General features: G+C 44.9%; 1 protein-coding gene across 10 annotated transcripts in view; it reads right to left on the bottom strand.

Annotated features, from left to right (window-relative positions):
* The window catches only part of atp2b2 (ATPase plasma membrane Ca2+ transporting 2), a 215,511-nt gene that overhangs the window by 48,984 nt on the left and 142,583 nt on the right, over positions 1-23,944 (bottom strand). For all 10 annotated transcript variants that reach the window (XM_064967444.1, XM_064967442.1, XM_064967440.1 and 7 more), the window contains 3 exons: positions 6,218-6,352; positions 5,856-5,962; positions 5,254-5,488 (listed from right to left, as the gene is read on the bottom strand). In XM_064967444.1, coding sequence (XP_064823516.1) covers positions 5,254-5,488; positions 5,856-5,962; positions 6,218-6,352 — 477 coding nt within the window. The remainder of the gene's footprint in view (positions 1-5,253; positions 5,489-5,855; positions 5,963-6,217; positions 6,353-23,944) is intronic.

Below are 23,944 nucleotides of genomic sequence, written 5' to 3'. Positions count from 1 at the left end.
CTCACACCAGTCAGATCACCAGAACCCCTCTGTCATAGAGACCCTGTCTTAGGTCAGTTAGGACCACCACTTTATTTTAAGAATGTGAAATGTCAGAATAGTAGAGATAATTATTTAATTCAGCTTTTATTTCTTTCATCACATTCCCAGTGGGTCAGAAGTTTACATGCACTCAATTAGTATTTGGTAGCATTGCATTTGAATTGCTAAACTTGGGTCACACCGTTCGGGTCAAACATTTCGGGTACCTTCCACAGGCTTTCCACAATAAGTTGGGTGAATTTTGGCCCATTCCTCCTGACAGAGCTGGTGTAACTGAGTCAGGTTTGTAGGCCTCCTTGCTCACACACGCTTTTTCAGTTCTGCCCACACATTTTCTATTGGATTGAGGTCAGGGCTTTGTCAGGGCTTTATTCCAATACCTTGACTTTGTTGTCCTTAAGCCATTTTGCCACAATTTTGGAAGTATGCTTGGGGTCATTGTCCATTTGGAAGACCCATTTGCAACCAAGCTTTAACTTCCTGACTGATGACTTGAGATATTGCTTCAATATATCCACATCATTTTCCTACCTCAAGATGCCATCTATTTTGTGAAATGCACCAGTCCCTCCTGCAGCAAAGCACCCCCACAGCAGGATGCTGCCACCTCCGTGCTTCACGGTTGGGATGGTGTTCTTAAGCTTGCAAGCCTCCTTTTTCCTCTAAACATAATGATGGTCATTATGGCCAAACAGTTCTATTTTTGTTTCATCAGACCAGAGGACATTTCTCCAAAAAGTACGATCTTTGTCCCCATGTGCAGTTTCAAACTGTAGTCTAGCTTTTTTATGGCGGTTTTGGAGCAGTGGCTTCTTCCTTGCTGAGCGGCCTTTCAGCTTATGTCGATAAAGGACCCATTATACTGTGGATATAGATACTTTTGTACCTGTTTCCTCCAGCATCTTCGCAAGGTTGTTTTGCACTTTTCGCACCAAAGTACATTTTTTAAGTGGAAATACCAAACTTTACAATCCTTTTTAAACCTCGATTTCACTATAAGTTTGCATTTTCTGCTGTGCAACAACAGGATGACCAAATTAAGATAGAGCATCTGTACCTATTCAAATCCCCCCCCCCCCCCTTCCATTGAGAGGGCGGCAGTGTAGCCTAGCAGTGTAGCCTAGTGGTTAGAGCATTGGACTAGTAACCGGAAGGTTGCGAGTTCAAACCCCTGAGCTGATAAGGTACAAATCTGTCGTTCTGCCCCTGAACAGGCAGTTAACCCACTGTTCCTAGGCCGTCATTGAAAATAAGAATTTGTTCTTAACTGACTTGCCTGGTTAAATAAAGGTAAAAAAAATAAAAATAAAATTCAACACAATTATCCTCAACAACTATAGACTTTCAGTTCAGATGTTGAATGAATCCTAATTTGCTCTGAGGGTGATTTAAGTACGCATGATGAAATGGAGCATAAAGGACAATTAGAGGAGAGGAGAGGAGAGATCAACCCCCCCCCCCTCCCCATCTCAACTCTGAAGTACTGACACTGTAAAATATAAAGAGAATCTACCCAGGACTGTCACTCATTCTCCCGGAGCATGATTCTAGATAGATAGATATAGAATCTATGAAATACCTTCTGTGACATTCATTCTTGTTCCATGTTCTATGATCAACAATGGGATTAGTGAATTAGTATTGTGTCTGAACAAAGATATTGTATTTCAGTTATAAGCTAGTTAATTAATCCATCAAATTTTAGTAGTACATTCTGAACATGAAGATGATTTCCTATTCGATGTTGCTTGGTTCTTTATTTGACAGTTTGTTATTCTGATCTTTTATTCTCAGGGAGTAGTAGCTCTCCTGGAGTAGCCTACAACAGTCTGACAATTACACAGCCCTGGAGAGGGAGTGAGGGAGAGAGAGAGAGAGAGAGAGAGAGAGTGAGGGAGAGAGAGAGAGAGAGAACGAGACAACGAGAGAGAGAGAAAGAACGAGAGAGAACGAGAGTGAGGGAGAGAGAGAGAGAGAGAGAGAGAACGAGAGAGAACGAGACAACGAGAGAGAGAGAGAAAGAACGAGAGAGAGAGAGAGAACGAGACAACGAGAGAGAGTGAGGGAGAGTGAGGAGAGAGAGAGAGAGAGAGAAAGAACGAGAGAGAACGAGACAACGAGAGAGAGAGAAAGAACGAGAGAGAATGAGACAACGAGAGAGAGAGAGAGAGAGAGAGAGAAAGAACGAGAGAGAGAGAGAGAACGAGACAACGAGAGAGAGTGAGGGAGAGTGAGAGAGAGAACGAGACAACGAGAGAGAGCGAGAGAGAGAAAGAACGAGAGAGAACGAGACAACGAGAGAGAGAGAGAGAAAGAACGAGAGAGAGAGAGAGAACGAGACAACAAGAGAGAGTGAGGGAGAGTGAGGGAGAGAGAGAGAGAGAGAGAACGAGACAACGAGAGAGAGAAAGAACAAGAGAGAACGAGACAACGAGAGAGAGAAAGAACGAGAGAGAACGAGACAACGAGAGAGAGAGAGAAAGAATGAGAGAGAGAGAGAGAACGAGACAACGAGAGAGAGCGAGAGAGAGAAAGAATGAGAGAGAACGAGACAACGAGAGAGAGAAAGAACGAGAGAGAACGAGACAACGAGAGAGAGAGAGAGAGAAAGAACGAGAGAGAGAGAGAGAACGAGACAACGAGAGAGAGCGAGAGAGAGAAAGAACGAGAGAGAACGAGACAACGAGAGAGAGAAAGAACGAGAGAGAACGAGACAACGAGAGAGAGAGAGAGAAAGAACGAGAGAGAGAGAGAACGAGACAACGAGAGAGAGTGAGGGAGAGTGAGGGAGAGAGAGAGAGAACGAGACAACGAGAGAGAGAAAGAACAAGAGAGAGAGAGAGAGCGAGAGAGAGAGGAGAGAACTCTCTACCAGCAGCAGTGAATCTCTTCTTATTCTCATGTTGTTTTGAATCATTGAACTACTTTACATAGGTTACCTACCTACCATTCAGTTACCTACCTACCATTCAGTTACCAACCTACCATTCAGTTACCAACCTACCATTCAGTTACCCACCTGCCATTCAGTTACCAACCTACCATTCAGTTACCAACCTACCATTCAGTTACCTACCTACCATTCAGTTACCCACCTACCATTCAGTTACCTACCTACCATTCAGTTACCTACCTACCATTCAGTTACCAACCTACCATTCAGTTACCAACCTACCATTCAGTTACCAACCTACCATTCAGTTACCTACCTACCATTCAGTTACCAACCTACCATTCAGTTACCTACCTACCATTCAGTTACCCACCTACCATTCAGTTACCTACCTACCATTCAGTTACCAACCTACCATTCAGTTACCCACCTACCATTCAGTTACCAACCTACCATTCAGTTACCTACCTACCATTCAGTTACCCACCTACCATTCAGTTACCTACCTACCATTCAGTTACCTACCTACCATTCAGTTACCAACCTACCATTCAGTTGCCAACCTACCATTCAGTTACCTACCTACCATTCAGTTACCTACCTACCATTCAGTTACCAACCTACCATTCAGTTGCCAACCTACCATTCAGTTACCAACCTACCATTCAGTTGCCAACCTACCATTCAGTTACCAACCTACCATTCAGTTACCTACCTACCATTCAGTTACCCACCTACCATTCAGTTACCTACCTACCATTCAGTTACCCACCTACCATTCAGTTACCTACCTACCATTCAGTTACCCACCTACCATTCAGTTACCAACCTACCATTCAGTTACCAACCTACCATTCAGTTGCCAACCTACCATTCAGTTACCAACCTACCATTCAGTTACCTACCTACCATTCAGTTACCAACCTACCATTCAGTTACCCACCTACCATTCAGTTACCCACCTACCATTCAGTTACCTACCTACCATTCAGTTACCCACCTACCATTCAGTTACCTACCTACCATTCAGTTACCTACCTACCATTCAGTTACCCACCTACCATTCAGTTACCAACCTACCATTCAGTTACCTACCTACCATTCAGTTACCCACCTACCATTCAGTTACCCACCTACCATTCAGTTACCCACCTACCATTCAGTTACCTACCTACCATTCAGTTACCCACCTACCATTCAGTTACCTACCTACCATTCAGTTACCTACCTACCATTCAGTTACCCACCTACCATTCAGTTACCCACCTACCATTCAGTTACCCACCTACCATTCAGTTACCTACCTACCATTCAGTTACCCACCTACCATTCAGTTACCCACCTACCATTCAGTTACCTACCTACCATTCAGTTACCCACCTACCATTCAGTTACCTACCTACCATTCAGTTACCAACCTACCATTCAGTTACCAACCTACCATTCAGTTACCAACCTACCATTCAGTTACACACCTACCATTCAGTTACCTACCTACCTATATTTTATTTGCACCGATCATATTGATTGCTATATATTGTGGATTGGTATTGTATAATGGAGTAATTTCTTACTAAGAAAACTGGTTACAAATAGGACGTACTTATCCTATCCCATACCTGTCAGTCATCCTTATCAATAGCATAACAAATACTTATCCTATCCCATACCTGTCAATCATCCGTATCAATAGCATAACAAATACTTATCCTATCCCATACCTGTCAGTCATCCTTATCAATAGCATAACAAATACTTATCCTATCCCATACCTGTCAGTCATCCTTATCAATAGCATAACAAATACTTATCCTATCCCATACCTGTCAGTCATCCTTATCAATAGCATAACAAATACTTATCCAATCCCATACCTGTCAATCATCCTTATCAATAGCATAACAAATTCTTATCCTATCCCATACCTGTCAATCATCCTTATCAATAGCATAACAAATTCTTATCCTATCCCATATCTGTCAGTCATCCTTATCAATAGCCTGACAAATAGGACCATTGCCAACACATGTGAGGATGAGTTCCTACATATGAGAAGCCTTCACATCTGGTCTGACGGGGTCCTCTATGTTGACTACACAGACAGAGGTCAGCTCACTGACACACACACTACATACACACACACTACACACACACACAGTCCACCTCTGGCCTGACGGGGTCCTCTATGTTGACTACACAGACAGAGGTCAGCTCACTGACACACACACTACATACACACACACTACACACACACACACACACACACACACACACACACACACACACACAGACACACACACACAGTCCACCCTACCTACCTCTGGCCTGACAGGGTCCTCTATGCCGACCACGCAGACAGCCGTCAGTTCATTGAGGATGTCGTTCTCGTTGTCCCAGAGGGGTTCTGGGTCGCCAGGGAAGTCACGGTACGCCACGCAGATGGTCCGCAGCCCGTCACACGCCATCGGCTCGATCACCTTCTTCACCATCTCGTCCTTGTCCCGGGGACGGAACACCCGCGTCTCGCCTTCCTGGTTCAGGATCTTAGTGCACCTGGGGGGGGGGGCAGAGGATAGAGGTCAGGGGTCAGAGGTTAGAGATCAAGGCCTTGGTAGGCTCATTCTGAGTCTTAGTACCACTATACCAAAGCCTGGCGAGCAGGGATAAAGCCTTGAGGAGATCAGTGATGAACATCATAAATCACCAATCAATCCCCCAAAATCAAGCTGTAGTTCCTGTAGGTCCTCTGAGAACGATCTGAGAGAATCTTATCTAAGATCTCTACAGGTGACTAGGAGGTAGAAGCTCGGGGTTTCTTTCCTTTCTGGATTGGGTGCTGGAAACTGAAGTTGGAACCAAGATCCATCATGGACTCCATCATAGACTCTATGGTATCAGACCGAGCTGTAAAACCACTCACTTCTTGAGGACGATCTCGGAGGCTCCTTTGCTGTACATTCTGAAGGAGCCGTCTGGTAGTTTGATGACCGTGGACATGGACTTCCTGACCGAGTTGAAGGTGTACACCTGGTACAATTAATGATTAGAATTCTCAATTAGAATTCAGAATTAGAATAATTGGAATTCAAAAAATATAACAACTTTATCGTTCACACAATGGGGAAATGTGTTTATGGCTTCGTTACACAATGATTGACATAAAGAATAATGATTGACATAAAGAATAACATGAAAACACCACCACTGCCGTCATCATCATCATCATCATCATCACGACAGAAACAACATGATAGAGAACTACAATGATAAAGGTGTGTAGACCTTGTAGAGTTTCTCCTCTGGGATCTGGTTGCGGACGGGTTGGTAGTCTCTCTTCAGGTCCAGCACCAGGCCAAGCAGGCCACACTCTGTCTTGTTGCCCACCTGCATGGGCAGACCCCCCTCCTTGGTGGCAGGCTGGGGAGATGGAGAGACAGCCAACAGCTTCAGATACACATGTCTCAATTTACATCAACAACATAACTCAGGAAGTAGGAAGCTCTCTCATCCATTTATATACATATCGATACAGTCTTATACTCAGCTGGCCCCTCCATAGACGTTGTGGTAAACCCTCTACAACAAAGCTTTCCCAGCGTTCAACAAGCTTTCTCTGCCCTTAACCTTGTTCTAAACAGCTCCAAAACAAAGGTAATGTGGTTTGGTAAGAAGAATGCCCCTCTCCCCACAGATGTGATTACTACCTCTGAGGGTTTAGAGCTTGAGGTAGTCAGCTCATGCAAGCACTTGGGAGTATGGCTAGACTCTCAGCACATATCAAAGCTACAGGCTAAAGTTAAATCTAGACTTGGTTTCCTCTATCGCAATCGCTCCTCTTTCACCACAGCTTCCAAACTAACCTTTTTCTCCCCAGCTGCCAAACTAACCTTGATGACCATCCTACCCATGCTAGATTATGGAGACATCATTTATAGATTGGCAGGTAAGGGTGCTCTCGAGCGGCTAGATGTTCTTTACCATTCGGCCATCAGATTTGCCACCAATGCTCCTTATAGGACACATCAGTGCACTCTATACTCCTCTGTAAACTGGTCATCTCTGTATACCCGTCGCAAGACCCACTGGTTGATGCTTATTTATAAAACCCTCTTAGGCCTCACTTCCCCCTATCTGAGATACCTACTGCAGCCCTCATCCTCCACATACAACACCCGTTCTGCCAGTCCCATTCTGTTAAAGGTCCCCAAAGCACACACATCCCTGGGTCGCTCCTCTTTTCAGTTCGCTTCAGCTAGCGACTGGAACGAGCTGCAACAAACACTCAAACTGGACAGTTTTATCTTAATCTCTTCATTCAAAGACTCAATCATGGACTCTCTTGCTGACAGTTGTGGCTGCTTTGCGTGATATATTGTTGTCTCTATCTTCTTGCCCTTTGTGCTGTTGTCTGTGCCCAACAATGTTTGTACCATGTTTTGTGTTGCTACCATGTTGTTGCCATGTTGTGTTGCTACCATGTTGTTGCCATGTTGTGTTGCTACCATGTTGTTGTCATGTTGTGTTGCTACCATGTTGTTGCCATGTTGTGTTGCTACCATGTTGTTTCCATGTTGTGTTGCTACCATGCTGTTGCCATGTTGTGTTGTCATGTGTTGCTGCCTTGCTATGTTGTTGTCTTTCGGTCTCTCTTTATGTAGTGTTGTGTTGTCTTAGGTCTCTCTTTATGTAGTGTTGTGTTGTCTTAGGTCTCTCTTTATGTAGTGTTGTGTTGTCTTAGGTCTCTCTCTATGTAGTGTTGTGTGTTTTCTATATTTCTATTTAATTTATTTGACATGTTTTTATCCCAGGCCCCGGTCCCCGCAGGAGGCCTTATGCCTTTTGGTAGGCCGTCACTGTCAATAAGACAATTCTTAACTGACTTGCCTAAGGTTAAAGGTTAAACAAAGGTTAAATAAAAAAGGTGTTAGGAAAGGAAGGACTGTGTCACCTGACCTGCATTGTTTAGCTTGTTGTTACCACATCCAGTCACCTGACCTGCATTGTTTAGCTTGTTGTTACCACATCCAGTCACCTGACCTGCATTGTTTAGCTTGTTGTTACCACATCCAGTCACCTGACCTGCATTGTTTAGCTTGTTGTTACCACATCCAGTCACCTGACCTGCATTGTTTAGCTTGTTGTTACCACATCCAGTCACCTGACCTGCATTGTTTAGCTTGTTGTTACCACATCCAGTCACCTGACCTGCATTGTTTAGCTTGTTGTTACCACATCCAGTCACCTGACCTGCATTGTTTAGCTTGTTGGTATTGAGACGGTTTGATGCTGTATAGTTCAGTGATTTAGTGTCCAGAGAGTCAGAGACAGTTTGATGCTGTATAGTTCAGTGATTTAGTGTCCAGAGAGTCAGAGACAGTTTGATGCTGTATAGTTCAGTGATTTAGTGTCCAGAGAGTCAGAGACAGTTTGATGCTGTATAGTTCAGTGATTTAGTGTCCAGAGAGTCAGAGACAGTTTGATGCTGTATAGTTCAGTGATTTAGTGTCCAGAGAGTCAGAGACAGTTTGATGCTGTATAGTTCAGTGATTTAGTGTCCAGAGAGTCAGAGATGGTTTGATGCTGTATAGTTCAGTGATTTAGTGTCCAGAGAGTCAGAGATGGTTTGATGCTGTATAGTTCAGTGATTTAGTGTCCAGAGAGTCACAGATGGTTTGATGCTGTATAGTTCAGTGATTTAGTGTCCAGAGAGTCAGAGACAGTTTGATGCTGTATAGTTCAGTGATTTAGTGTCCAGAGAGTCAGAGATGGTTTGATGCTGTATAGTTCAGTGATTTAGTGTCCAGAGAGTCAGAGACAGTTTGATGCTGTATAGTTCAGTGATTTAGTGTCCAGAGAGTCAGAGATGGTTTGATGCTGTATAGTTCAGTGATTTAGTGTCCAGAGAGTCAGAGACAGTTTGATGCTGTATAGTTCAGTGATTTAGTGTCCAGAGAGTCAGAGATGGTTTGATGCTGTATAGTTCAGTGATTTAGTGTCCAGAGAGTCAGAGACAGTTTGATGTGGTGTGCGGTATAGACTGTATAGTATTTTAGTCTCTATGGGCCAGATGGCCGGTTGGTGAGGGCCACAGACCTTTTCAGGTGACGGGAGGATTTGATCATTATTACCCTGAACAATCTGTCAGAGGTGAATTTTGGGAGGAGGGGGGGGGGTGACCACGGTGGGAGGGATCGGCGATGATCTTTCCTGCATGCTTCCTTGCCCTGGAGTCGTGTAGGACCACGTTGGAGAAGCAGGTGGCAGCCGATGAACCTCTCTGCAGACCGGACAAGGTGTTGCAGTTTACCCTCGCAGACCCAAACCAGACAGTAATGGAGAAAGTGAGGATGGACTCAAACGATTGATGCGTCAAACCGGACCAGGATTGACTGGGAGATGTAGTTTTTTATGCTGCCTCATGTAGTACATCGTCTGGTGAGCCTTCTGGGTGACCGCTGGGATGTTGTCCTCCCACTAGAGGCTGGGATGTTGTGCTCCCACTAGAGGCTGGGATGCTGTCCTCCCACTAGAGGCTGGGATGTTGTCCTCCCTTTAGAGGCTGGGATGTTGTCCTCCCTTTAGAGACTGGGATGTTGTCCTCCCACTAGAGGCTGGGATGTTGTCCTCCCACTAGAGGCTGGGATGTTGTCCTCCCACTAGAGGCTGGGATGTTGTCCTCCCACTAGAGGCTGGGATGTTGTCCTCCCACTAGAGGCTGGGATGTTGTTCTCCCACTATAGACTGGGATGTTGTCCTCCCACTAGAGGCTGGGATGTTGTCCTCCCACTAGAGGCTGGGATGTTGTCCTCCCACTAGAGGCTGGAATGTTGTCCTCCCACTAGAGACTGGGATGTTGTCCTCCCACTGGAGGCTGGGATGTTGTCCTCCCACTAGAGGCTGGGATGTTGTCCTCCCACTAGAAGCTGGGATGTTGTCCTCCCACTAGAGGCTGGGATGTTGTCCTCCCACTAGAGGCTGGGATGTTGTCCTCCCACTAGAGGCTGGGATGTTGTCCTTCCACTAGAGGCTAGGATGTTGTCCTCCCACTAGAGGCTGGGATGTTGTCCTCCCACTAGAGGCTGGGATGTTGTCCTCCCTCTAGAGGCTGGGATGTTGTCCTCCCATTAGAGGCTGAGATGTTGTCCTCCCACTAGAGGCTGGGATGTTGTCCTCCCACTAGAGGCTGAGATGTTGTCCTCCCACTAGAGGCTGGGATGTTGTCCTCCCTCTAGAGGCTGGGATGTTGTCCTCCCACTAGAGGCTGGGATGTTGTTCTCCCACTAGAGACTGGGATGTTGTCCTCCCACTAGAGGCTGTGATGTTGTCCTCCCACTAGAGGCTGGGATGTTGTCCTCCCACTAGAGGCTGGGATGTTGTCCTCCCACTAGAGGCTGGAATGTTGTCCTCCCACTAGAGACTGGGATGTTGTCCTCCCACTAGAGGCCGGGATGTTGTCCTCCCACTAGAGGCTGGGATGTTGTCCTCCCACTAGAAGCTGGGATGTTGTCCTCCCACTAGAGGCTGGGATGTTGTCCTCCCACTAGAGGCTGGGATGTTGTCCTCCCACTAGAGGCTGGGATGTTGTCCTTCCACTAGAGGCTAGGATGTTGTCCTCCCACTAGAGGCTGGGATGTTGTCCTCCCACTAGAGGCTGGGATGTTGTCCTCCCTCTAGAGAAGGTGATGTTGTCCTCCCTCTAGAGGCTGGGATGTTGTCCTCCCTCTAGAGGCTGGGATGTTGTCCTCCCTCTAGAGGCTGGGATGTTGTCCTCCCTCTAGAGGCTGGGATGTTGTCCTCCCGCTAGAGGCTGGGATGTTGTCCTCCCTCTAGAGGCTGGGATGTTGTCCTCCCACTAGAGGCTGTGATGTTATCCTCCCTCTAGAGGCTGTGATGTTGTCCTCCCTCTAGAGGCTGTGATGTTGTCCTCCCTCTAGAGGATGCGATGTTGTCCTCCCTCTAGAGGCTGGGATGTTGTCCTCCCTCTAGAGGCTGTGATGTTGTCCTCCCTCTAGAGGCTGGGATGTTGTACTCTCTTTAGAGGGGGGGGGCAAACGATGGTCCCCAGGAATTTGAATGATTCAGCCGTGCTAACAGCTGAGCCATCCATCTCGAAGGGGAGAGATGGTGGGGGTTCATTGTCTGAAGTCAACCACCATTTCCACGGTTTTGTCTGTGTTGAGTTCCAGTTTATTGCAACTGCACCGGGCCAGTAGCCCGGTCGACCTCTCCACGGTACATGGACTCACCGTCGGCGAAGAGACCGACCAGAGTGGTGGGTCATCTGGAAACTGGAGTAGTTTGACACAAAGCGTTGTTGGACAGTCATTGGCGTAGAGGTGAGAGCTGAGGGATACATTTGCCATCAACAAATTATTGGTAATAATGCTTCACCCCGCCCCCCCCCCCCTCCTCCAGCGACCATCCGCGCCAGGAAAAATCGTCCCGTGGCAGAATCTAGTTGATAATCCCTGCTTTATGGTACATGGTTCAACTAAGTTTGGCAGGTAGCCTTGTGGTCAGAGCGTTGGGCCAGCAACCAAAACCAAAAAGTTGGTGGATCGAATCCCCCGAGCTGACAAGGTAAAAATCTGTCGTTCTGCCCCTGAACAAGGCAGTTTAACCCACTGTTTCCCAGGCCGTCATTATAAATAAGAACTGGTTCTTAACGGACTTGCCCAGTTAAAGTTCAGTCCTTCAGGGGTGCCTGTTGTAGGATGTCAGGGGAACTCAAAGGTGACAGAGGTCATTCCACCGTACACTACATTGTGATGGTAATAGCAACAGTTTGTGGCGTATGGTAGAAGTGTAAACTCAGTCCTCGGCTGACCCCCTACCTCGACTTTTTACTCTATTGCAGGACAAGCGGAGCTAAAATTGGTGTGGAGAAGAGAGGAGCTGGCCAGAGCTGGTCTGGGTGTGTCGGGGTAACAGCTGTCCTCTCTCTGGTCTCTCCATGGTCGCTGGAGCGTTGCTAAGGCATCCTGCGGGTAGCAACATATGTCGAGGGGGGAGCTGGCACACTCCATTTCCTCTTAGACCTGGGTGGTGGAGGGTGAGTTTTTCACAGCTACATCTGCTCTCCTCTCTACCCTTCGTCCCTCCCACGGGTGCCACTCTCTCCTCTCTACCCCCCTTCCCACTCCTAGGTGTCTCTCTCTCTTCTCTCTCCCCCTCTTCCCTCTGCTAGGTGTCTCTCTCTCCCCCTCTTCCCTCTCCTAGGTCTCTCTCTCTCTCTCCTCTCTCCCCGTCTTCCCTCTCCTAGGTGTCTCTCTCTCTTCTCTTCCCCCTCTTCCCTCTCCTAGGTGTCTCTCTCTCTCCTCTCTACCCCACTTCCCTCTCCTAGGTGTCTCTCTCTCTCCTCTCTCCCCCTCTTCCCTCTCCTAGGTGTCTCTCTCTCTCCTCTACCCCTCTTCCCTCTCCTAGGTGTCTCTTTCTTTCTCCTCTCTACTTTCTCTTCTATATCTGCTTTTTAGTCTCTACCGTTCCTCCCTCTCCATAGACACCACTCTCTCCTCTCTCTCCCTCTCCCTCTCCTGTGCTCTCTTCTCTCCTCTCTGTCCCTCTTCTGGGCCCCTTCTCTCTCTCCCTCTCCTGGGCTCCCTTCTCTCTCATCTCTCCCTCTGTAGGGGAATCTATGGACAGAGGACAGACTGGGACACTGTGATGCTAGCTGTAGTACTGTACTGCAGTAAAATCAGGGATACAGACAGGGGTCAGACTGGGAGACCTTGAGGTGATAGGACAGCTACTGGAGGGAGACCTTGAGGTGATAGGACAGGGGTCAGACTGGGAGACCTTGAGGTGATAGGACAGCTACTGGAGGGAGACCTTGAGGTGATAGGACAGGGGTCAGACTGGGGTCAGACAGGGGTCAGACTGGGAGACCATGAGGTGATAGGACAGGGGTCAGACTGGGGTCAGACAGGGGTCAGACTGGGAGACCATGAGGTGATAGGACAGGGGTCAGACTGGGAGACCATGAGGTGATAGGACAGGGGTCAGACTGAGAGACCATGAGGTGAGAGGACAGGGGTCAGACTGGGAGACCATGAGGTGATAGGACAGGGGTCAGACAGAGGTCAGACAGGGGTCAGACTGGGAGACCATGAGGTCACTGACAGTCACTCAATTAGCCATGTCAGCTAACACTTTGTAGATTGGTAGTTCGTCATGTGGGCCAGCTATCTAAAATTGTAGTAACCATGATCAAATTACTAACCTGGGGGGCCCCAATTGATTTTGTTAGTCACTCTGACTCAGACATCATATTCTAAAATGTACTCTAAAACTAAAACATTTACTAGCAGCATACCACCCTGCATCCCACTGCTGGCTTGCTTCTGAAGCTAAGTAGGGTTGGTCCTGGTTGGTCCCTGAATGGGAGACCAGATGCTGCAGGAAGTGGTGTTGGAGGGCCAATAGGTGGCACCCTTTCCTCTGGTCTAAAAAAGATCCCAATGCCCCATGTGGTTAGGCTACCACCCTGCATCCCACTGCTGGCTTGCCTCTGAAGCTAAGTAGGGTTGGGCCCTGTATGGGAGACCAGATGTTGCTAGCTTGCTGCTGAAGCTAAGCAGGGTTGGTCCTGGTTGGTCCCTGGATGGGTGACCAGATGCTGCTGGAAGTGGTGTTGGAGGGCCAGTAGGGGCCAGTCTTTCATCTGGTCTTAAGGAGCTCCGGTCTCCCGAGTGGAGCAGCCGTCTAAGGCACTGCATCGCAGTGTTTCATCCCAGGCTATGTCGCAGCCGGCCGTGACCGGGAGACCCATGAAGTGTGGCACAATTGTCCCAGCGTTGTCCGGGTTAGGGGACTGTTTGGGCGACCAGGATTTCCATGCCCCGTCGTGCTCGAGCAACTCCTTGTGGATGGGCGAGCGTGTGCAGGCTGACATCGGTCTCCAGCTGGACGGTGTGTTTTGGCTTCCGGGTTAAGCGAGCAGTGAGTCAAGAAGCGCATGGCTTGGCAGGGTCATGTTTTGGAGGAAGCATGGCTCTCGACCTTCGCCTCTCCCGAATCCGTAGGGGAGTTGCAGCGATGGGACAAGACTGTAACTACCAATTGGATGTCATGAAAAAGAAGATCCGAATGCCCCAGGGCATCGAAGGGGACATTGCTGTACATAGTCTTTTGGATGGGACGTTAAACGGACCTCCTATCCCTATCATTAGCTAGCTATAACAAAGGGAAGTGACAAGCCTCCTTATCCTACCATTAGCTAGCTATAACAAAGACAAGCCTCCTTATCAAATCATTCGATAGCTATAACAAAGACAAGCCGCCTTATCCTACCATTAGCTAGCTATAACAAAGACAAGCCTCCTTATCCTATCATTAGCTAGCTATAACAAAGACAAGCCTCCTTATCCTATCATTAGCAAGCTATAACAAAGACAAGCCTTATCCTATCTTTAGCTAGCTATAACAAAGGGAAGTGACATGCCTCCTTATCCTACCATTAGCTAGCTATAACAAAGACAAGCCTCCTTATCCTATCATTAGCTAGCTATAACAAAGACAAGCCTCCTTATCCTACCATTAGCTAGCTATAACAAAGACAAGCCTCCTTACCCTATCATTAGCTAGCTATAACAAAGACAAGCCTCCTTATCCTATCATTAGCTAGCTATAACAAAGACACGCCTCCTTATCCTACCATTAGCTAGCTATAACAAAGACAAGCCTCCTTATCCTATCATTAGCTAGCTATAACAAAGACAAGCCTTATCCTATCATTAGCTAGCTATAACAAAGGGAAGTGACATGCTTCCTTATCCTACCATTAGCTAGCTATAACAAAGACAAGCCTCCTTATCCTATCATTAGCTAGCTATAACAAAGACAAGCCTCCTTATCCTACCATTAGCTAGCTATAACAAAGACAAGCCTCCTTATCTTACCATTAGCTAGCTATAACAAAGACACGCCTCCTTATCCTATCATTAGCTAGCTATAACAAAGACAAGCCTCCTTATCCTATCATTAGCTAGCTATAACAAAGACAAGCCTCCTTATCCTACCATTAGCTAGCTATAACAAAGACAAGCCTCCTTATCCTACCATTAGCTAGCTATAACAAAGACAAGCCTCCTTATCCTATCATTAGCTAGCTATAACAAAGACAAGCCTCATTATCCTATCATTAGCTAGCTATAACAAAGACAAGCCTCCTTATCCTACCATTAGCTAGCTATAACAAAGACAAGCCTCCTTATCCTATCATTAGCTAGCTATAACAAAGACAAGCCTCCTTATCCTATCATTAGCTAGCTATAACAAAGACATGCCTCCTTATCCTACCATTAGCTAGCTATAACAAAGACAAGCCTCCTTATCCTACCATTAGCTAGCTATAACAAAGACAAGCCTCCTTATCCTATCATTAGCTAGCTATAACAAAGACAAGCCTCCTTATCCTATCATTAGCTAGCTATAACAAAGACAAGCCTTATCCTATCATTAGCTAGCTATAACAAAGACAAGCCTCCTTATCCTATCATTAGCTAGCTATAACAAAGACAAGCCTCCTTATCCTACCATTAGCTAGCTATAACAAAGACAAGCCTCCTTATCCTATCATTAGCTAGCTATAACAAAGACAAGCCTCCTTATCCTATCATTAGCTAGCTATAACAAAGACAAGCCTCCTTATCCTATCATTAGCTAGCTATAACAAAGACAAGCCTCCTTATCCTATCATTAGCTAGCTATAACAAAGACAAGCCTCCTTATCCTATCATTAGCTAGCTATAACAAAGACAAGCCTTATCCTATCATTAGCTAGCTATAACAAAGACAAGCCTCCTTATCCTATCATTAGCTAGCTATAACAAAGACACGCCTCCTTATCCTATCATTAGCTAGCTATAACAAAGACAAGCCTCCTTATCCTATCATTAGCTAGCTATAACAAAGACAAGCCTCCTTATCCTATCATTAGCTAGCTATAACAAGGACAAGCCTCCTTATCCTATCATTAGCTAGCTATAACAAAGACAAGCCTCCTTATCCTATCATTAGCTAGCTATAACAAAGACAAGCCTCCTTATCCTATCATTAGCTAGCTATAACAAGGACAAGCGACAGCATCACATACCATCTAAAATGCTGTCACTGTATCTCAGTCCTCCAGACTGTTCTGATCTCTACTTCTGTATAGCCTCACTGTCTGTCTGTCTGTGTGTGCGTGTATGTGCGTGTGTGCGTGTGTGTGTGTGCGTGCGTGTGTAATGTGAATGTGTAATGTCATTGTAAAGTGAATAGGGAGCTTCTGGTTGTGTCGTCTCCAGCCATTATCAGCAGTACTGTCTATCAGTGAGAAGCCGCTGTCAAAGATGACACAGTCCTCTGCATTGTGATGAAACGGTCTTTCTCTATGCCCCCTGTCTCTGTCTGTCTCTAAAGAACCATTCTTCACCTTTAAAAGCCTTCGTCAGTCATAGTGCCCGAGCTGCTGTGCTCATTCTAGAATGCTGTGCTCATTCTAGAATGCTGTGCTCATTCTAGAACCCATTTGAAATGTGGGTTCTTTACTGTGTCTGTCATTAGGCTACACTAACTGTGGACTTCCAAGTCTCTCTTCCTCACTTCTTTGCTTGAAACAAGCATGCAGGCTCCTGTTGATAGCTAGATACACAGGCAGGCAGACAGACAGACAGACAGGCAGGTAGGCAGGCAGGTAGACAGGCAGGCAGGCAGACAGACAGACAGGCAGGTAGGCAGGCAGGTAGACAGGCAGGCAGGCAGGTAGACAGACAGGCAGGCAGGCAGACAGACAGACAGGCAGGTAGGCAGGCAGGTAGACAGGCAGGCAGGCAGGCAGACAGACAGACAGGCAGGTAGGCAGGCAGGTAGACAGGCAGACAGGCAGGCAGGCAGGTAGACAGGCAGGCAGACAGACAGACAGGCAGGTAGGCAGGCAGGTAGACAGGCAGACAGGCAGGCAGGCAGGCAGGCAGGTAGACAGACAGACAGGCAGGCAGGTAGACAGACAGGCAGGCAGGTAGACAGACAGGCAGGCAGGTAGACAGACAGACAGGCAGGCAGACAGACAGACAGGCAGGTAAGCAGGCAGGTAGACAGGCAGGCAGGCAGGCAGGTAGACAGACAGGCAGGCAGGCAGGCAGGCTACCTTCAATCTCAGAAATAATGGTTATGGGCAGGATACATTACTGTTCCCTGGGGTACAAACTAACAAACTAACAAACTAATAAACAAATGATTCTAATCTCCAAGGTACGCTCATGACTATTGATGGTACGGATCTGTGCCTTTGCCTAACAGAAAAGGTGCCAATTGAAAATATATTGAAGAACAGTATTTGTACTCATTATAATGTACTTTTTTACATTCATTTTTGTAGGTATTTTTAAGGGCTTGTGAAGTAAGCATTTCAGGGTCTACTACACCTGTTGTATACGGCGCATGTGACAAATACAATTTGATTTAATATAAGGTACAAGGATGAATCCACCTGTGTCATATTGACAGGTTTGAAACGCATTGCCCTATGATCGATGTCTTTGGTCCACTGTTAACCCATCTTGTGTCAATTCTATAACACAACAGAGGAGGATGAAAGCTAGCTGTCCTCCAGCTATGCCATGGTGCTACCCCTAGAGGGTGCTGTTGAGGCTACTGTAGACCTTCACTGCATAATAGTGTGTTTTAATCAGTTATTTGGTGACGTGACGATATTTAGTATCATTTTGATGACATTCACTGATGAGGATGTTCCTCCACTTCCTCCCCTGATAGAAATGTACCTAGCTAAAATGTACCTGGTTAAATATACCTGGCTAAAATGTACCTGGCTAAAATGCACCTGGTTAAATATACCTGGCTAAAATGTACCTGGCTAAAAATGTACCTGGTTAAATATACCTGGCTAAAATGTACCTGGCTAAAATGTACCTGGCTAAAATATACCTGGCTAAAATGTACCTGGTTAAATATACCTGGCTAAAATGTACCTGGTTAAATATACCTGGTTAAATGTACCTGGTTAAATGTACCTGGTTAAATATACCTGGTTAAATATACCTGGTTAAATATACCTGGCTAAGATGTACCTGGTTAAATATACCTGGTTAAATATACCTGGCTAAAATGTACCTGGTTAAATATACCTGGCTAAAATGTACCTGGTTAAATGTACCTGGCTAAGATGTACCTGGTTAAATATACCTGGCTAAGATGTACCTGGTTAAATATACCTGGTTAAATATACCTGGCTAAAATGTACCTGGTTAAATGTACCTGGCTAAAATGTACCTGGTTAAATGTACCTGGTTAAGATGTACTTGGTTAAATATACCTGGTTAAATATACCTGGCTAAAATGTACCTGGCTAAAATGTACCTGGCTAAAATGTACCTGGTTAAATGTACCTGGTTAAATATACCTGGTTAAATATACCTGGTTAAATGTACCTGGCTAAAATGTACCTGGTTAAATATACCTGGTTAAATATACCTGGTTAAATATACCTGGTTAAATATACCTGGTTAAATATACCTGGTTAAATGTACCTGGTTAAATATACCTGGCTAAAATGTACCTGGTTAAATATACCTGGCTAAAATGTACCTGGTTAAATGTACCTGGTTAAATGTACCTGGCTAAAATGTACCTGGTTAAATGTACCTGGCTAAGATGTACCTGGTTAAATATACCTGGTTAAATATACCTGGTTAAATATACCTGGCTAAAATGTACCTGGCTAAAATGTACCTGGTTAAATGTACCTGGCTAAGATGTACCTGGTTAAATATACCTGGTTAAATATACCTGGTTAAATATACCTGGCTAAAATGTACCTGGTTATATATACCTGGCTAAAATGTACCTGGTTAAATGTACCTGGCTAAGATGTACCTGGTTAAATATACCTGGTTAAATATACCTGGTTAAATATACCTGGCTAAAATGTACCTGGCTAAAATGTACCTGGCTAAAATGTACCTGGTTAAATATACCTGGCTAAAATGTACCTGGTTAAATGTACCTGCCTAAAATGTACCTGGTTAAATATACCTGGTTAAATGTACCTGGTTAAATATACCTGGTTAAATATACCTGGTTAAATATACCTGGCTAAAATGTACCTGGCTAAAATGTACCTGGCTAAAATGTACCTGGCTAAAATGTACCTGGCTAAAATGTACCTGGTTAAATATACCTGGTTAAATATACCTGGCTAAAAGGTACCTGGTTAAATATACCTGTCTAAAATGTACCTGGCTAAAATGTACCTGGTTAAATACACCTGGCTAAAATGTACCTGGCTAAAAGGTACCTGGCTAAAATTACGTAACACTTACGTATAACCTGTTATCCCGAGTTGAACTCAAATCAAAATCATCAAATCACATTTTAGTGGTCGACCTATTCAGCAAATGCTTTTCCGCGTTCGGCGAAATGCTTGTGTTCCTCCAGTGCAGTAATAATGGGCCCTATATTTAATTTCATTTAACCTTTATTGAACCAGGAAGGGCTCATTGAGATTAAAATCTCTTTTTCAAGAGCACCTTGGCCAAGTCATTACAAAAAAAGATTACAGACAGACAACATGAAAAACTACAAGTAATCTAGTAAAAACCATTGAATTCACAAGAGTATAAAACAGCTAATTAAAAACATTGACAGGTCAGGGAATCAGCCTCAAAATCCTTCATCAGTGATTTAAAAACACCAATCGGGACAAGTTCTTCCAGTTTTAAAAGTATTTTGTAAGGTGTTCCAAGACGATGGCGCAGAGGACATAAAAGCCCTTTTACCAAATTTACTTCGGACATTTGGAACAGTTAGCAGGATAACGTCCAGCAAACTAAGAGACAACCCACCACATTTCTGAACAATAAAAATGCCCAAATAAAATGGCAGTAAACACAAAATGGATTTGTAAATAAAGGTATACCAGTGACTGAGCCTACGAGTGACTAGAGAAGGCCAGCCAACCCTGGTATACAAAGTGCAGTGGTGTGTAAGGGTTTTGCAGTTTAAAATAAATCTCAAAGTGCCATGGTAAAGAGTGTCAATTGATCTCAAACACTGAGCGGAAGCATTCATATATAAAATATACCCATAGTCTAGTAAAGGCTATAGACATTATGGGCAATATATGGATAAAATATATGTAGTATATCTGAAGAATACATGGATAGAATAGTATATATATATATAGCAATAGTTTAAAAAAATATATTTTATTTGATAACCTTGACTAGAATACAGTGTATTAGATGCCTTGTAAAAGTATTCAGACCCCTTAACTTTTTCCACATTTTGTTACGTTACAGCCTTATTCTAAAATTGATTATATTGTTTTTTCCGCCCTCAGCAGTCTACACACAATACCCCAAAATGACTAAATAAAAAACAGGTTTGTTTAGACATTTTTGCAAATGTTGGAAGGTGAACCTTAGCCGCAGTCTAAGGTCCTGTGCGCATTTGAGCAGGTTTTCATCAAGGATCTCTCCGTACTTTGCTCCGTTCATCTTTGCCTCGATCCTGACTAGTCTCCCTGCCACTGAAAAACATCCCCACAGCATGATGCTGCCACCACCATGCTTCACCGTAGAGATGGTGCCAGGTTTCCTCCAGATGTGACATTTGGCATTCAGGTCAATCTTGGTTTCATCAGTCCAGAGAATCTTGTTTCTCATGGTCTGAGAGTCTTTAAGCGTCTTTTGGCAAACTCCAAGCGGGCTGTCATGTGCCTTTTACTGAGGAGTGGTTAGGCCAGGTGGTCAGCTCCAGGAAGAGTCTTGGTGGTTCCAAACTTCTTCCATTCCAGAAGGATGGAGGCCACTGTGTTCTTGGGGACCTTCAATGCTGCAGACAGTTTTTGGTACCCTTCCCCAGATCTGTGGGGAAGGGTACAATTCTGTCTCTGAGCTCAAGGGACAATTCCTTCGACCTCATGGCTTGGTTTTTGCACTGACATGCACTGTCAACTGTGGAACCTTATATAGACAGGTGTGTGCCTTTCCAAATCATGTCCAATCAATTGAATTTACCACAAGGGGACTCCAGTCAAGTTCTATAATCATCAAGGATGATCAATGGAAACAGGATGCACCTGAGCTCGATTTCTAGTCTCATAGCAAAGGGTCTGAATACTTGTGTAAATAAAGTATTTCTGTTTTTACTTTTTATAAATAATCTAACATTTCTACAAACCTGTTGTTGCATTGTCATTATGGGGTATTGTGTGTAGATTGATGTGGAATTTTGTTTATTTAATCCACTTTAGAATAAGGCTGTAACGTAACAAAATGTGGAACATGTGAAGGGGTATGAATACTTTCCGAATGCACTGTACATATGAAATGGGTAAACATATTTAAAGTGACCAGTGTTCCATTAATAAAGTGACCAGTGTTCCATTATTAAAGTGACCAGTGTTCCATTAATAAAGTGACCAGTGTTCCATTATTAAAGTGACCAGTGTTCCATTATTAAAGTGACCAGTGTTCCATTATTAAAGTGACCAGTGTTCCATTAATAAAGTGACCAGTGTTCCACTATTAAAGTGACCAGTGTTCCGTTATTAAAGTGACCAGTGTTCCATTATTACAGTGACCAGTGTTCCATTATTAAAGTGACCAGTGTTCCATTATTAAAGGGACCAGTGTTCCATTATTAAAGTGACCAGTGTTCCATTATTAAAGTGACCAGTGTTCCATTATTAAAGTGACCAGTGTTCCATTATTAAAGTGACCAGTGTTCCATGATTAAAGTGACCAGTGTTCCATTATTGAAGTGACCAGTGTTCCATTATTAAAGTGACCAGTGTTCCGTTATTAAAGTGACCAGTGTTCCGTTATGAAAGTGACCAGTGTTCCATGACTATGTACATAGAGCAGCAGCCTCTAAGCTGCATGGTAGAGTAACCGGGTAGTAGCTGACAAGAGGCAGTGACTAAAGTTTAGGGCACGGTCCTGGGCAGAGGCCGGCTACTATTTAACAGTCTGATGGCCTTGAGATAGATGCTGTTTTTCCAGTCTCTCGGTCCCTGCTTTGATGCACCTCGCCTTCTGGATGGTACCGGGGTGAACAGGCAGTGGTTCAGCTGGTCCTTGATTTGTGGTGGTACCCTAAAAAGGCAGATGTGTACCTAAACTATCTGCCCCCTATGGTATACTATTGGCTCTTTTAAGGTATATGTCTCTCTTTCCGTCGCTTTCCGTCCCTTAAGTGGGAAATGATGTACTGTACCTATAACTAAAGGTACAAAATGACAAGTGTTTGTACCCCTTTAAGAACTAAACTTTCATTTCTGAGACACAGCAATTATATAAAGATACAAAATTAGTACTTCAATCAGCTTTGGTTCTCTTGATTTTTATTTGTGTGGGTCTGCTCTGACTTGCTGTGGAGAGAACGTGTGAAGGGAGAGTTTACAGTCCATATCACACTACTGGTGTTGGCCGACAACTTCAATGTTTTATATAACTCTCTCTCGCTCTCTCTCTCTCTCTCTTTCTCTCTCTCTCTCTGTCTCTCTCTGTCTCTCTGTCTCTCTCTCTCCCTCCCTCTCTCCCTCTCTCCTTCAGTCCTCTCTCTAATTACAGATTATGTAAATCTCTTGCCAAAACCATCCCTTTCTAACGAGATAAAAATGTCAGATTAACGTCCAATTTAAATTGATATTTCATTGGGTTGTCAACAAACACAAATCCAACTTGAAACAATACCCCATAGTTGATATGTGGTCGAAACAATATTTTGACGTCAGCCCCTTACGGTAAGCACTATCCCCAACACACCTAGCGTGAGATCTGGAACGAGTGTCACAAAAGCACAAGCTTCCTTTCTTCACCTGGGAAAATGGCCAGGAAACAAAGGACCAGCTTGTGGGTTCTCTTCCCACTAGAAGACGAAGATTTCCTGGAATTTTTTCTCTCATTTTGTCTGTCATAGTTGAAGTGTACCTATGATGAAAATTACAGGCCTCTCTCATCTTTTTTTTAAGTGGGAGAACTTGCCCAATTGGTGGCTGACTAAATACTTTTTTTGCCCCACTGTATGTGTGTGTGTGTGTGTGTGTGTGTGACCAATAACATTTGATTTGATGTTGAGTGTGTAATATACAGTGTCTATTTTGTATACAGCAGTGTCTGAGTGCATTTTCCTCTTGAGTTGCAAAGTTCATCATATCCTATCCTACCGATGGCATTTTATCATTAACGCGTCGTTGTTCAAGTCAGAGACCAGCGAGACCCTATTCATGACACATCTCTCTCCGGGGAATCTGCTGGTCTGCTCTCTACTCCCTCTGCTGCTTCTGACAGTCTGTCTGGTATGGATGTAGTCACAGCACTGAGACAGTCTGTCTGGATGTAGTCACAGCACTGAGACAGTCTGTCTGGATGTAGTCACAGCACTGAGACAGTCTGTCTGGATGTAGTCACAGCACTGAGACAGTCTGTCTGGATGTAGTCACAGCACTGAGACAGTCTGTCTGGTATGGATGTAGTCACAGCACTGAGACAGTCTGTCTGGATGTAGTCACAGCACTGAGACAGTCTGTCTGGATGTAGTGACAGCACTGAGACAGTCTGTCTGGATGTAGTCACAGCACTGAGACAGTCTGTCTGTCTGGATGTAGTGACAGCACTGAGACAGTCTGTCTGGATGTAGTCACAGCACTGAGACAGTCTGTCTGGATGTAGTCAGAGCACTGAGACAGTCTGTCTGGATGTAGTCACAGCACTGAGACAGTCTGTCTGGATGTAGTCACAGCACTGAGACAGTCTGTCTGGATGTAGTGACAGCACTGAGACAGTCTGTCTGGATGTAATCAGAGCACTGAGACAGTCTGTCTGGTATGGATGTAGTCACAGCACTGAGACAGTCTGTCTGGATGTAGTGACAGCACTGAGACAGTCTGTCTGGATGTAGTCACAGCACTGAGACAGTCTGTCTGGATGTAGTCACAGCACTGAGACAGTCTGTCTGGATGTAGTCACAGCACTGAGACAGTCTGTCTGGATGTAGTCACAGCAC

This window comes from Oncorhynchus masou, chromosome 6 (assembly GCF_036934945.1).
Source record: "Oncorhynchus masou masou isolate Uvic2021 chromosome 6, UVic_Omas_1.1, whole genome shotgun sequence".
NCBI lineage: Eukaryota > Metazoa > Chordata > Actinopteri > Salmoniformes > Salmonidae > Oncorhynchus > Oncorhynchus masou.
This window is presented reverse-complemented; position numbering and strand designations above follow the sequence as displayed.